General features: G+C 43.4%; 1 protein-coding gene across 1 annotated transcript in view; it reads left to right on the top strand.

Annotated features, from left to right (window-relative positions):
• The window catches only part of LOC139408277 (protein Shroom3-like), a 150,203-nt gene that overhangs the window by 68,596 nt on the left and 66,774 nt on the right, over positions 1–14,833 (top strand). The window contains exon 3 of the mRNA XM_071151981.1: positions 7,745–7,882. Within this exon, the coding sequence (XP_071008082.1) occupies positions 7,745–7,882 (138 nt within the window). The remainder of the gene's footprint in view (positions 1–7,744; positions 7,883–14,833) is intronic.

Here is a 14,833-nt window from a genome sequence, read left to right as displayed (position 1 = left end):
ATTAAAGTGACCAGTGTTCCATTATTAAAGTAACCAGCGTTCCATGATTAAAGTGACCAGTGTTCCATTATTAAAGTGACCAGTGTTCCATGATTAAAGTGACCAGTGTTCCATTATTAAAGTGACCAGTGTTCCATTATTAAAGTGGCCAGTGTTCCATTATTAAAGTAACCAGCGTTCCATGATTAAAGTGACCAGTGTTCCATGATTAAAGTGACCAGTGTTCAATGATTAAAGTGACCAGTGTTCCATGATTAAAGTGACCAGTGAGACCATGTCTATGTACATAGGGCAGCAGCCTCTAAGGTGCAGGGCTGAGTAACCGGGTGTTAGCCGGCTAATGACATTGATTAAGTTCAGGGCAGGCTACTGGGTGGAGGATACCTAGTGATGGCTGTTTAATAGTCTGATGGCCTTGAGATAGAAGCCGTTTTCATTCTCTTGGTCCCATCATTGATGCACCTATACTGACCTTGCCTTCTGGATGATAGTGGGGTGAACAGGCCGTGGCTCAGTTAAGGGCTTTACCTTAGATGCTGGTGAGGAAAGAAAGGGCTTTATCTTCGTTAGGTGCTGGTGAGAAGAGAAAGGGCTTTACTTCAGTTAGATGCTGGTGAGGAGAGAAAGGGCTTTACCTCATTTAGATGCTGGTGAGGAAAGAACGGGTTTACCTCAGTTAGATGCTGGTGAGGAGAGAAAGGGCTTTTCATCAGTTAGATGCTGGTGAGGAGAGAAGGGGCTTTACCTCAGTTAGATGCTGGTGAGGAGAGAAGGGGCTTTACCTCCAGTTAAATGCTGGTGAGGAGAGAAGGGCTTTACCTCAGTTAGATGCTGATCAAGAAAAAAAGGGCTTTATCGCAGTTTTATGCTGGTGAGGAGAGAAGGGGCTTTACCTCAGTTTTATGCTGGTGAGGAGAGAAGGGGCTTTACCTCAGTTTTATGCTGGTGAGGAGAGAAGGGGCTTTACCTCAGTTTTATGCTGGTGAGGAGAGAAGGGGCTTTACCAAAGACAGTACAGTATAAGGTTCAGTTACTCTGTGGCTTTACCTCAGAATGTGTTGGAAATATGAGTGCTGCTAGTGCTAACGAGAACGTTGATTTGGTGCCAAAGAAAAGCGCATCTTTAGTGATATTGCAGTATTTCGGCACATCTTCAGTGGTATGGCAGTATATTAAGTGGTATGGCAGTATATTAAGTGGTATGGCAGTATATTCAGTGGTATGGCAGTATTTCAGTGGTATGGCAGTATTTCAGCACATCTTCAGTGGTATGGCAGTATATTCAGTGGTATGGCAGTATTTCAGCACATCTTCAGTGGTATGGCAGTATATTCAGTGGTATGGCAGTATTTCAGCACATCTTCAGTGGTATGGCAGTATATTCAGTGGTATGGCAGTATTTCAGCACATCTTCAGTGGTATGGCAGTATTTCAGCACATCTTCAGTGGTACGGCAGTATATTCAGTGGTATGGCAGTATATTCAGTGGTATGGCAGTATTTCAGCACATCTTCAGTGGTATGGCAGTATTTCAGCACATCTTCGGTGGTATGGCAGTATATTCAGTGGCATGGCAGTATTTCAGTGGTATGGCAGTATTTCAGCGCATCTTCGGTGGTATGGCAGTATATTCAGTGGTATGGCAGTATTTCAGCACATCTTCAGGGGTATGGCAGTATTTCAGCACATCTTTGGTGGTATGGCAGTATATTCAGTGGTATGGCAGTATTTCAGCACATCTTCAGGGGTATGGCAGTATTTCAGCACATCTTCAGGGGTATGGCAGTATTTCAGCACATCTTCAGGGGTATGGCAGTATTTCAGCTACAGGCAAACAGATATCAACCAAATGCAAGTGTTGTGAAAAAGGTGCCTCAGAGTTGTGGTAACAACAAGAGGCAACACAACACATTTATTCAATCAATCGAAGAATAAACACCCCCTACTTTACGGACGCTTGGGTTCAACCAGCCACCTACGTTAAACAGGCGTTGATTGCCAATGTGTTTTCAAGTGTAACGCCATACAAAAAAAAAAAACACAGACGTTATCACCTATCACGTAGGCAGTCACTGTAAATAAAAATGTGTTCTTAAACTGACTTGCCAAGTTAAATGCACGTTCAATAAAATAAATAAATAAAATAAAATAAATTAACATAGCCAAAGACATGGTTCCTATTTACACAGTCAGCAAAGACGGCTTCAAGATGATAAACCAGCTGGACAGGAGATGCAAGATTCCATCTCGCACATATTTCTCCCAAGATGCCATTCCAACACTATAACACAATAAGCGTGAGGATGAAACATGGCGCGTTGAATGACTGGACCAGACTTTCAATGTTTTTGGACACGGACTTGCACCTTAAAATCAGTAGGTTACATGTTTGTTTTTTTAAGGCACTTTGACTTATCATTTCAATTCTAATAACGATTCTAATAACGATTGAGCCTACTTACTGAAGCATAATTACACAACCATCAGCTTCCTATGCCAGCTGTAGCCTATGGCTGTAGCCTATGGCTGTAGCCGTAGCCTATGGCTGTAGCCGTAGCCTATGGCTGCCTGAATACATCATTCACTTAGGTTATTTAAGAACTCATAATGGTAAAATAGGAAATAGTAACTCATAATGTGATTAATTAATGAATGAATAGGTATATTCATAATTAATATAGCACGCTATATTTGTATGATTATGTTAAAATGGCATGTTTGTTAATATTAAAATGTATCATTAGGTAGGTGTAATTCTCATATCTATTATCATAACAATGTTGGACAATATTAGTTTAATTTCGTTTAGTATTAGTGATGTTCTCTACCCTGACAGTATATATTCATTCATTCATATGATCTTATTTTACTAGTGATGTTCTCTACCCTGACGCTTGTTTTAACCAAGTCTGATGGAATTACCACGTTTACAGCCAAGTGTCACAACTCATACTCCCCCCCCCCCCCCCCAAAAAAATACAATTAGATATTTTGTTCAAATTGCGCAGCCCAACCCCATAAGGGCGATCACCCCCACCAATCTGATGGGGGAGGGGGTGACGTGACCTACCATAGGGACATCACCCCCACCAGTCTGATGGGGGGGGGGGTGACGTGACCTACCATAGGGGCGCGTGGTTGCTCTGTTGTTATGGATACCACCCAGGTTGTCCTGTCGTCGGGGCGGGTTGGCATGTGAGGAATGTGAAGGGAACACTTGAACAGAAGGTTAGAGAGGCGCATGTCTCTCCCCCCCCCTCTCCCCTCCCCCATCCCCCTCAACTCCTGATGTCTGGTTTTAATTAGACTTGTTAAATATGTAAATATGATGAGAGACAGTCACAGGGAGATTGAGCACACATAACTCTTCTTCAGAGAACATTGACTTTTCTTTTCAAGGAACAAAATACTCTAGAATGTCACATAACAGGAACATCTGGAAATGTTTAATTTGTTTCCCCATTAATTGTCTGTATTCCCTGAGCTGGTCTAGTTTATATAGCAGCCATCCACCTGAGGAGAGGTGTTGAGGCAGGGTAGTGATGATGAGGGAGAGTTGTGAATAGTGATGACGAGGGAGAGGTGTGAATAGTGATGATGAGGGAGAGGTGTGAACAGTGAATAGTGATGATGAGGGAGAGGTGTGAATAGTGATGATGAGGGAGAGGTGTGAACAGTGAATAGTGATGATGAGGGAGAGGTGTGAATAGTGATGATGAGGGAGAGGTGTGAACAGTGATGATGAGGGAGAGGTGTGAACAGTGATGACGAGGGAGAGGTGTGAATAGTGATGATGAGGGAGAGGTGTGAACAGTGATGACGAGCGAGAGGTGTGAATAGTGATGATGAGGGAGAGGTGTGAACAGTGATGACGAGGGAGAGGTGTGAATAGTGATGACGAGGGAGAGGTGTGAATAGTGATGATGAGGGAGAGGTGTGAACAGTGAATAGTGATGATGAGGGAGAGGTGTGAATAGTGATGATGAGGGAGAGGTGTGAACAGTGAATAGTGATGATGAGGGAGAGGTGTGAATAGTGATGATGAGGGAGAGGTGTGAACAGTGATGATGAGGGAGAGGTGTGAACAGTGATGACGAGGGAGAGGTGTGAATAGTGATGATGAGGGAGAGGTGTGAACAGTGATGACGAGCGAGAGGTGTGAATAGTGATGATGAGGGAGAGGTGTGAACAGTGATGACGAGGGAGAGGTGTGAATAGTGATGACGAGGGAGAGGTGTGAATAGTGATGACGAGGGAGAGGTGTGAACAGTGAATAGTGATGATGGGGGAGAGGTGTGAACAGTGATGACGAGGGAGAGGTGTGAACAGTGAATAGTGATGACGAGGGAGAGGTGTGAATAGTGATGACGAGGGAGAGGTGTGAACAGTGAATAGTGATGACGAGGGAGAGGTGTGAACAGTGAATAGTGATGACGAGGGAGAGGTGTGAATAGTGATGACGAGGGAGAGGTGTGAACAGTGATGACGAGGGATAGGTGTGAACAGTGAATAGTGATGACGAGGGAGAGGTGTGAACAGTGAATAGTGATGACGAGGGAGAGGTGTGAACCGTTATGACGAGGGAGAGGTGTGAACAGTGAATAGTGATGATGGGGGAGAGGTGTGAACAGTGAATAGTGATGATGGGGGAGAGGTGTGAACAGTGAATAGTGATGACGAGGGAGAGGTGTGAACAGTGATGACGAGGGAGAGGTGTGAACAGTGATGACGAGGGAGAGGTGCGAACAGTGAATAGTGATGATGAGGGAGAGGTGTGAACAGTGAATAGTGATGACGAGGGAGAGGTGTGAACAGTGATGACGAGGGAGAGGTGTGAACAGTGAATAGTGATGATGAGGGAGAGGTGTGAACAGTGAATAGTGATGACGAGGGAGAGGTGTGAACGGTGAATAGTGATGATGAGGGAGAGTTGTGAACAGTGAATAGTGATGATGAGGAAGAGGTGTGAATAGTGATGATGAGGGAGAGGTGTGAATAGTGATGATGAGGGAGAGGTGTGAATAGTGATGACGGGGGAGAGGTGTGAATATTGATGGCGAGGGAGAAGTGTGAACAGTGATGACGAGGGAGAGGTGTGAACAGCGAGTAGTGATGGTGAGGGAGAGGTGTGAATAGTGATGACGAGGGAGAGGTGTGAACAGTGAATAGTGATGATGAGGGAGTGGTGTGAATAGTGATGACGAGGGAGAGGTGTGAACAGTGAATAGTGATGATGAGGGAGAGGTGTGAATAGTGATGGCGAGGAAGAAGTGTGAACAGTGATGGCGAGGGAGAGGTGTGAACAGTGAATAGTGATGATGAGGGAGAGGTGTGAATAGTGATGACGAGGGAGAGGTGTGAACAGTGAATAGTGATGATGAGGAAGAGGTGTGAATAGTGATGATGAGGGAGAGGTGTGAATAGTGATGATGAGGGAGAGGTGTGAATAGTGATGATGAGGGAGAGGTGTGAATAGTGATGACGAGGGAGAGGTGTGAATAGTGATGGCGAGGGAGAAGTGTGAACAGTGATGACGAGGGAGAGGTGTGAACAGCGAGTAGTGATGGTGAGGGAGAGGTGTGAATAGTGATGACGAGGGAGAGGTGTGAACAGTGAATAGTGATGATGAGGGAGTGGTGTGAATAGTGATGACGAGGGAGAGGTGTGAACAGTGAATAGTGATGATGAGGGAGAGGTGTGAATAGTGATGGCGAGGAAGAAGTGTGAACAGTGATGACGAGGGAGAGGTGTGAACAGTGAATAGTGATGATGAGGGAGAGGTGTGAATAGTGATGACGAGGGAGAGGTGTGAACAGTGAATAGTGATGATGAGGAAGAGGTGTGAATAGTGATGATGAGGGAGAGGTGTGAATAGTGATGATGAGGGAGAGGTGTGAATAGTGATGATGAGGGAGAGGTGTGAATAGTGATGACGAGGGAGAGGTGTGAACAGTGATGACGAGGGAGAGGTGTGAACAGCGAGTAGTGATGGTGAGGGAGAGGTGTGAATAGTGATGACGAGGGAGAGGTGTGAACAGTGAATAGTGATGATGAGGGAGAGGTGTGAATAGTGATGAAGAGGGAGAGGTGTTAACAGTGAATAGCGACACACCTCTCCCCCTGCCCATTCACTTTCAGTCTAAGGAATTTAGTTCAGTTGGGTTTACTGGCTTTTGTTTGTCTGTTTTCTGAACTAGAAAGCAGTAGTCTATAGATGGATACCAAGCAACACAGTTTTTACACAGTGACTTTAAAATATATATATATATATTTTTTTACCTTTATTTAACTAGGCAAGTCAGTTAAGAACAAATTCTTATTTTCAATGATGGCCTAGGAACAGTGGGTTAACTGCCTTGTAAGTTAGGGTAAGTTAGGGTAAGTTTGGCGGCGTGAGTGAAGGAGGCTTATATATTTAGAAGGTACTCTTAACTAGCTTGCTTACAATTTGGGATGAGTGTGTCGTTGCAGAAATAAATACTCCTGTGCTAAATAATAGATATCTATTTTTTTTCTTTACAGAAGCAGTTTAATGTTTTTTTTTGACCACCTGCCCCCCTGAAAGATCTCTGATTATGAGTCATATCCAGAACGAAATCCTTCCTCACCACATTGTTTGCACTCCCAGACCTTATCTGTCCAATAAGAAGCAACCAACACATTATTCTATTTCTTCCCAGCGCTCCCAGTCCTTATCTGTCCAATAAGAAGCAACCAACACATTATTTTATTTCTTCCCAGGGCTCCCAGACCTTATCTGTCCAATAAGAAGCAACCAACACATTATTTTATTTCTTCCCAGCGCTCCCAGACCTTATCTGTCCAATAAGAAGCAACCAACACATTATTTTATTTCTTCCCAGCGCTCCCAGTCCTTATCTGTCCAATAAGAAGCAACCAACACATTATTTTATTTCTTCCCAGCGCTCCCAGTCCTTATCTGTCCAATAAGAAGCAACCAACACATTATTTTATTTCTTCCCAGCGCTCCCAGACCTTATCTGTCCAATAAGAAGCAACCAACACATTATTTTATTTCTTCCCAGTGCTCCCAGTCCTTATCTGTCCAATAAGAAGCAACCAACACATTATTTTATTTCTTCCCAGCGCTCCCAGACCTTATCTGTCCAATAAGAAGCAACCAACACATTATTCTATTTCTTCCCAGCGCTCCCAGACCTTATCTGTCCAATAACCAGGAAATCTCATAAGAGTTTTGTGTTTCCTCAAACAGGTCCCATCTGAGTCAAAGGTGATCAATGGCCTTCATAGCCATATATATATATAAAAAAAAAACAGCAGGTGTTATTTCACATATGCTGTTTTACAGAAACCTGGGCTGGTCTAGTGGGTTACTGCCGCTGCCTTTCAGACCAGGAGAGAATTGGTTTGAATCGGAGCTCCTCCAACACTTCTTACTGCCCTGTTCATTACCACTATCCAAAAAACAGGAAAAGGAGCAGTGGCCTTTTGCCAGTCAGGTGACTAAACCTAAACATGGATTAGCTCGTGCTTTCTATTATTATAGTCCTACAGCATGTTGAGAGTCTGGCTTGGCACGTTGCCAACTACTAGATCCCACATTATAGCCTAGCCACCACATGTTGACACTTGGTTAGTGTGGTGTGAGAAAATGTGTGGAAATGGTGAACCACATAGTAACTAGTTGTCTCCTAGTTGTTGTCTCACCATGACAAGAGTCGTGCTCCCTGCTGACTGTTCTGTCCCTGTTTCTCCTCTATAGGGAGTCCTTCCCAGGCCCCTGCTGTGATGAACCCACCCTTCTGACACTACCTTCCATCGCCCCTCCCTCCAGCCACGGACCCCCGAAGGAGACCCGTGGAGGATGTTCTGGAGGAGTTAAACTACGCATCAAGAACAGGTCAGTCCTGGTCCAGTCTCTGTATGTCTCTATGGGCCAGGTTCCTGGCCACGGACAGTATTTTAGATTCTCCTCGACTGTCTAGTTTTTATTTTGGTGATTGTTAGTTCTCAAAGATGATCTTATTAGAAAAATATATATATATAGCTACATTATCTTTTCTACATACTTTTTTTTATCTGGTTTTAGTCGTTTAAGTTTACACAAAGGCTTTACCATCCAGAATTATTTGTTTTTTTTGTTTTGTTTATTTTTTTGTACTTTTACCCCTTTTTTTGGGCAATTTCTCACATGGAATAGCCTTCATGTCTCAGAACAAGAACAGACTGCCGAGTTTCAGAAGAAAGTTATTTGTTTCTGGCCATTTTGAGCCTGTAATCGAACCCACAAATGCTGATGCTCCAGATACTCAACTAGTCTAAAGAAAGCCAGTTTTATAGCATCTTTAATCAGAAACAACAGTTTTCAGCTGTGCTAACATCATTGCAAAAGGGTTTTCTAATGATCAATTAGCCTTTTTAAAATTATAAACTTAGATTAGCTAACACAACGTGCCATTGGAACACAGGAGTGATGGTTGCTGATAATGGGCCTCTGTACGCCTATGTAGATATTCCATTAAAAATCTGCCGTTTTCAGCTACAATAGTCATTTACAAGATTAACAATGTCTACACTGTATTCCGGATCAATTTGATGTTATGTTTTAATGAACATTTCTAAGTGACCCAAACTTTTGACCGGTAGTGTATATATCTACACAGTATCAGTCAAATGTTTGAACATGCTGACTCATTCCAGGGTTTTCCTTTATTTGTACTATTTTCTACATTGTAGAATAATAGTGAAGGCATCAAAACTATGAAATAACACATATGGAATCATGTAGTAACCAACAAAAGTGTTAAACAAATCAAAATATATTTTATATTTGAGATTCTTCAAAGTAGCCACCCTTTGCCTTGATGACAGCTTAAATTAAATTTAAATTAAATTTAAACCTGTTTTTGATTTGTCATTATGGGGTATTGTGTTTAGACTGCTGAGGATGTTTATTTATTGAATCATTTTTTGAATAAGGCTGTAACGTAACAAAATGTTGAAAAAGTCAAGGGGTCTGAATACTTTCAGAAGGTACTGTATATGCGGAGAGAGAGAGATGGGGAAAGAGAGAGAGAGAGAGCGAGGGAGATGGGGAGAGTGAGATATCAAGACAAACCGAGAAAAAGAGATTTAGAGAGAAAGAAATTAGAGAAAAAGGTCAAAAGGTCAGATATTTATAGCTCTCGGCCCTGTCACCGTTTCCTGTCTGCTTCAGGAAGAGAAGGTGTTTTGTCCCAAATTGCATCCTATTCCCTATAATAGTGCATTACTCTAGACCAGAGCCCACATAGGCCCTGTTTAAAAGTAGTGCACTTTACAAGAAATAGGGTGCTATTTTGGGACACAGAAAAGGAAGATATGATCTTAGGGATGCATCGTTATTATGACCACTTCCTCCTCCGTGTGTCTCGCGCCGCACGGGAACATGAAACGGAGGGGAATTTACTCAGGAACTAAAGACTGACTCTCTCCACTGGCGCGTCTCTCTTCTTGTGCGCTTTCCAAACTCTCGCCAGTTGAGAGCGCTTCGTATTTCCACTTTGAAAATGTTTACTGGTACTTTCACAAGTAAAAAAGGACATTTGTTAAATCCATATTTCGTATTATTCTACTATGATTGCTAGCGTTTGACCATTCCATGCCCTTGACGTTTTTCTGGTTCATGTTTGATACAGGCTACATTGTTACGTTCTCATTTTTCTCTTCTGATGTTTATAGTGCACATCAGCGTTCGCAACACTCACGAGAGAGAAGTTATTATGTCAGGAGGGAGAAGTTATTATGTCAGGAGGGAGAAGTTATTATGTCGTGAGGGAGAAGTTATGTCATGAGGGAGAAGTTATTATGTCACGAGGGAGAAGTTATTATGTCGCGAGGGAGAAGTTATTATGTCGTGAGGGAGAAGTTATTATGCCGTGAGGGAGTTGTTATTATGTCAGGAGGGAGAAGTTATTATGTCAGGAGGGAGAAGTTATTATGTCGTGAGGGAGAAGTTATTATGTCGTGAGGGAGAAGTTATTATGTCGTGAGGGAGAAGTTATTATGTCGTGAGGGAGAAGTTATTATGTCACGAGAGAGAAGTTATTATGTCGCGAGGGAGAAGTTATTATGTCGCGAGGGAGACGTTATTATGTCATGAGGGAGACGTTATGTCGTGAGGGAGAAGTTATTATGTCGTGAGGGAGAAGTTATTATGTCGCGAGGGAGAAGTTATTATGTCGCGAGGGAGAAGTTATTATGTCGCGAGGGAGACGTTATTATGTCACGAGGGAGAAGTTATTATGTCATGAGGGAGACGTTATTATGTCATGAGGGAGACGTTATGATCATTTTATTTTTGTATTTGTTTGCCGTTTAGTTCTGGAAGCTTCTCAGGCTCCGTCTTGTCACTGTGAACATACCTGGCCGACACCTCAGAATAGGTGTGGACAAAGGTATTTAAGTGCCCGTTTGGCTATGCTCTGGTCAGTTGGGTTTTGGTAATCATTAGGGGAGGCTGTATCAGCCTGGTAGACCACACCTGTGTCTTGTTGGTAAAGACAGGTTTTGCCTGCTTATAGGTTTTTTTGGGGGGGGGGGGGGGGTTTGAAGACTGACCATTTAAAGTCATACTTGTGTTAAATGTTCACCACCACCACTGTGTAGTTCAAACCAACCACCTGTTACACCTCTGCCTGCCTCCTAACACTATGCTTTGTCCTTAGGGCTGCTATAAGGTCCCTATTTTACAATGCCACTGTGTACGTTTCCTGTCCTCTGGTTGTGTGGCATCCTGGTTGGGAAAACTGTTAGCATTAGTCACTGGCTTGAACTTATAAAGAAATCAGTGTGTGTTTTGATAGTCATTGTGTGTGTAAAGGCTGATGGCACCATATCGTTGCTGTGTTTGACTACTGAGTTGGCGTAACTTAGGACTCCATATCACTGATGTGTTTGACTAATGAGTTAGCGTAGCTTATGACTCCATATCGTTACTGTGTTTGACTACTGAGTTAGCGTAGCTTAGGACTCCATATCACTGATGTGTTTGACTAATGAGTTAGCGTAGCTTATGACTCCATATCGTTACTGTGTTTGACTACTGAGTTAGCGTAGCTTAGGACTCCATATCACTGATGTGTTTGACTACTGGAGTTAGCGTAGCATAGGATTCCTGCTGCTTTCCTCTGTAGAGAAGAGAGATGACATCCATCCTAGCATCGTCATATCTCGTATTTCATCAGAACAAAACACCTCACTGCTGCACCTACCCAGTTTCCATTCTCCTCCATCCTCATCACAACAGAACCATTTCCATTCTCCTCCATCCTCATCACAACAGAACCATTTCCATTCTCCTCCATCCTCATCACAACAGAACCATTTCCATTCTCCTCCATCCTCATCACAACAGAACCATTTCCATTCTCCTCCATCCTCATCACAACAGAACCATTTCCATTCTCCTCCATCCTCATCACAACAGAACCATTTCCATTCTCCTCCATCCTCATCACAACAGAACCATTTCCATTATCCTCCATCCTCATCACAACAGAACCGTTTCCATACTCCTACATCCTCATCACAACAGAACCGTTTCTATTCTCCTCCATCCTCATCACAACAGAACCGTTTCCATTCTCCTCCATCCTCATCACAACAGAACCGTTTCTATTCTCCTCCATCCTCATCACAACAGAACCGTTTCCATTCTCCTCCATCCTCATCACAACAGATCCGCTTCCATTCTCCTCCATCCTCATCACAACAGAACCGTTTCCATTCTCCTCCATCCTCATCACAACAGAACCGTTTCCATTCTCCTCCATCCTCATCACAACAGAACCATTTCCATTCTCCTCCATCCTCATCACAACAGAACCATTTCCATTCTCCTCCATCCTCATCACAACAGAACCGTTTCTATTCTCCTCCATCCTCATCACAACAGAACCGATTCTATTCTCCTCCATCCTCATCACAACAGAACCGTTTCTATTCTCCTCCATCCTCATCACAACAGAACCGATTCTATTCTCCTCCATCCTCATCACAACAGAACCATTTCCATTCTCCTCCATCCTCATCACAACAGAACCGTTTCCATACTCCTACATCCTCATCACAACAGAACCGTTTCCATACTCCTACATCCTCATCACAACAGAACCGTTTCTATTCTCCTCCATCCTCATCACAACAGAACCGTTCCCATCCTCATCACAACAGAACCGTTTCCATACTCCTACATCCTCATCACAACAGAACCGTTTCTATTCTCCTCCATCCTCATCACAACAGAACCGTTTCTATTCTCCTCCATCCTCATCACAACAGAACCGATTCCATTCTCCTCCATCCTCATCACAACAGAACCGTTTCCATACTCCTACATCCTCATCACAACAGAACCGTTTCTATTCTCCTCCATCCTCATCACAACAGAACCGATTCTATTCTCCTCCATCCTCATCACAACAGAACCATTTCCATTCTCCTCCATCCTCATCACAACAGAACCGTTTCTATTCTCCTCCATCCTCATCACAACAGAACCGATTCTATTCTCCTCCATCCTCATCACAACAGAACCGTTTCCATTCTCCTCCATCCTCATCACAACAGAACCGTTCCCATCCTCATCACAACAGAACCGTTTCCATTCTCCTCCATCCTCATCCCAACAGAACCGTTCCCATCCTCATCACAACAGAACTGTTTCCATTCTCATCACAACAGAACCGATTCCATTCTCCTCCATCCTCATCACAACAGATCCGATTCTATTCTCCTCCATCCTCATCACAACAGAACCGTTTCCATTCTCCTCCATCCTCATCACAACAGAACCGTTCCCATCCTCATCACAACAGAACTGTTTCCATTCTCATCACAACAGAACCGATTCTATTCTCCTCCATCCTCATCACAACAGAACCGATTCCATTCTCCTCCATCCTCATCACAACAGAACCGATTCCATTCTCCTCCATCCTCATCACAACAGATCCGATTCCATTCTCCTCCATCCTCATCACAACAGAACCGATTCCATTCTCCTCCATCCTCTTCACAACAGATCCGATTCCATTCTCCTCCATCCTCATCACAACAGATCCGATTCCATTCTCCTCCATCCTCATCACAACAGAACCGTTTCTATTCTCCTCCATCCTCATCACAACAGATCCGATTCTATTCTCCTCCATCCTCATCCCAACAGATCCGATTCTATTCTCCTCCATCCTCATCACAACAGATCCGATTCTATTCTCCTCCATCCTCATCACAACAGATCCGATTCTATTCTCCTCCATCCTCATCCCAACAGATCCGATTCTATTCTCCTCCATCCTCATCACAACAGATCCGATTCTATTCTCCTCCATCCTCATCACAACAGATCCGTTTTAAGAGTTCCTCTGTGCATAAATAAAAGCAGAGCTCTGTGCAAACAGGCAGAAAGTCTATAAATACGACCTCAGAAACAGATCAGTCGTTGAGTTTCACATCCTAATATGGCTGTCCCGTTAAGTTGATTTCACGTGACGTAGTGGAGTGGAGCGCCGGCCGTTTCAGTTGGTTCCGTTTCAGTGGAATGTTCAAAAGTGAACGGAATAATTCAACAATGTTCTAGACGTTCTGTATCTTTTCTGTTGTCTCTCTGTGTGTCCAAAATGGCACTCTGTTCCCTCTGTTCCCTATATAGTGCACTAAATGGTGCACTTTAAAGGAAACAGGAGTCCATTGGGGATACTGCCACTGATAAATAGATGGATGTTATTGGAGGACTTGTGGAGGCATTGCCATGGAGACCGCCCGTAATACCATGGCACCGTAGTTTCACTGTGTACACAACACTACCACCCAGATCTCTCTGTGTATACCTAGGCTAGGGCCTCGCTGTGTTAAGGCTCTGCAGTGCACAGTATGTAGAGTGAAAAAAGGACATACTGAGAATTTAGAAGCTTTGGCTTCTGTGTAAACTGGCCCTTTATACTGTGGGAGCAGAGCAGACTGGTTGGACCGTAGTTTCTACATCTACTGTATGTCAGATGTCAGTTTGAACTTTAGAACCCAGTTGCTATGGGTGACCTTTGTTATCTTACATGGGATATTCTAGAGTTTACTGGAGATTCTCTCTCAGAATGTAAACAGTTCTAGAATCGGAAATCTTTAATTAAATATTAAATGCAGACAAGCTTTACACTGAATGCACAAAACATTAGGAACACCTTAATATTGAGTTGCACCCCCCTCTCCCCTCAGAACAGCCTCAATTCGTCGGGGCATGGACTACAAGGTGTTGAAAGCGATCCACAGGGACGCTGGCCCATGTTGACTCCAATGCTTCCCACAGTTGTGTCAAGTTGACTGGATGTCCTTTGGGTGGTGGACCATTCTTGATACAGATGGGAAACTGTTGAGAGTGAAAAACCCAGCAGAGTTGCAGTTCTTGACACACACAAACCGGTGCTCCTGGCACCTACTACCATAACCGGTTTAAAGGCACTTACAGACTTTGCCTTGTCAATTCACCCTCTGAATGGCTCACATACACAATCCATGTCTCAAGGCTTAAAAATCCTTCTGTAACCTGTCTCCTCCCCTTCATCTACACTGATTGAAGTGGATTTAACAGGTGACATCAATAAGGGGTCATAGTTTTCACCTGGTCGGTCTGTCATGGAAAGATGATCCGAATGTTATGTCCACTCAGTGTATATTTATCCCTTGTGTTCAGTCTGAGGTTAGGCCCAAAGATAGAACTATACATATGGTATATCTCTAGGCCCATAGATAGAACTATACATATGGTATATCTCTATGGTTATAGAACTATATATATGGTATATCTCTATGGTTA

The sequence above is a fragment of the Oncorhynchus clarkii genome, chromosome 5 (genome assembly GCF_045791955.1).
Source record: "Oncorhynchus clarkii lewisi isolate Uvic-CL-2024 chromosome 5, UVic_Ocla_1.0, whole genome shotgun sequence".
NCBI classification, from domain to species: Eukaryota; Metazoa; Chordata; class Actinopteri; order Salmoniformes; family Salmonidae; genus Oncorhynchus; species Oncorhynchus clarkii.
The sequence above is the reverse complement of the archived record's forward strand: the minus strand, read 5'-3'. Positions and strand labels throughout refer to the sequence as shown.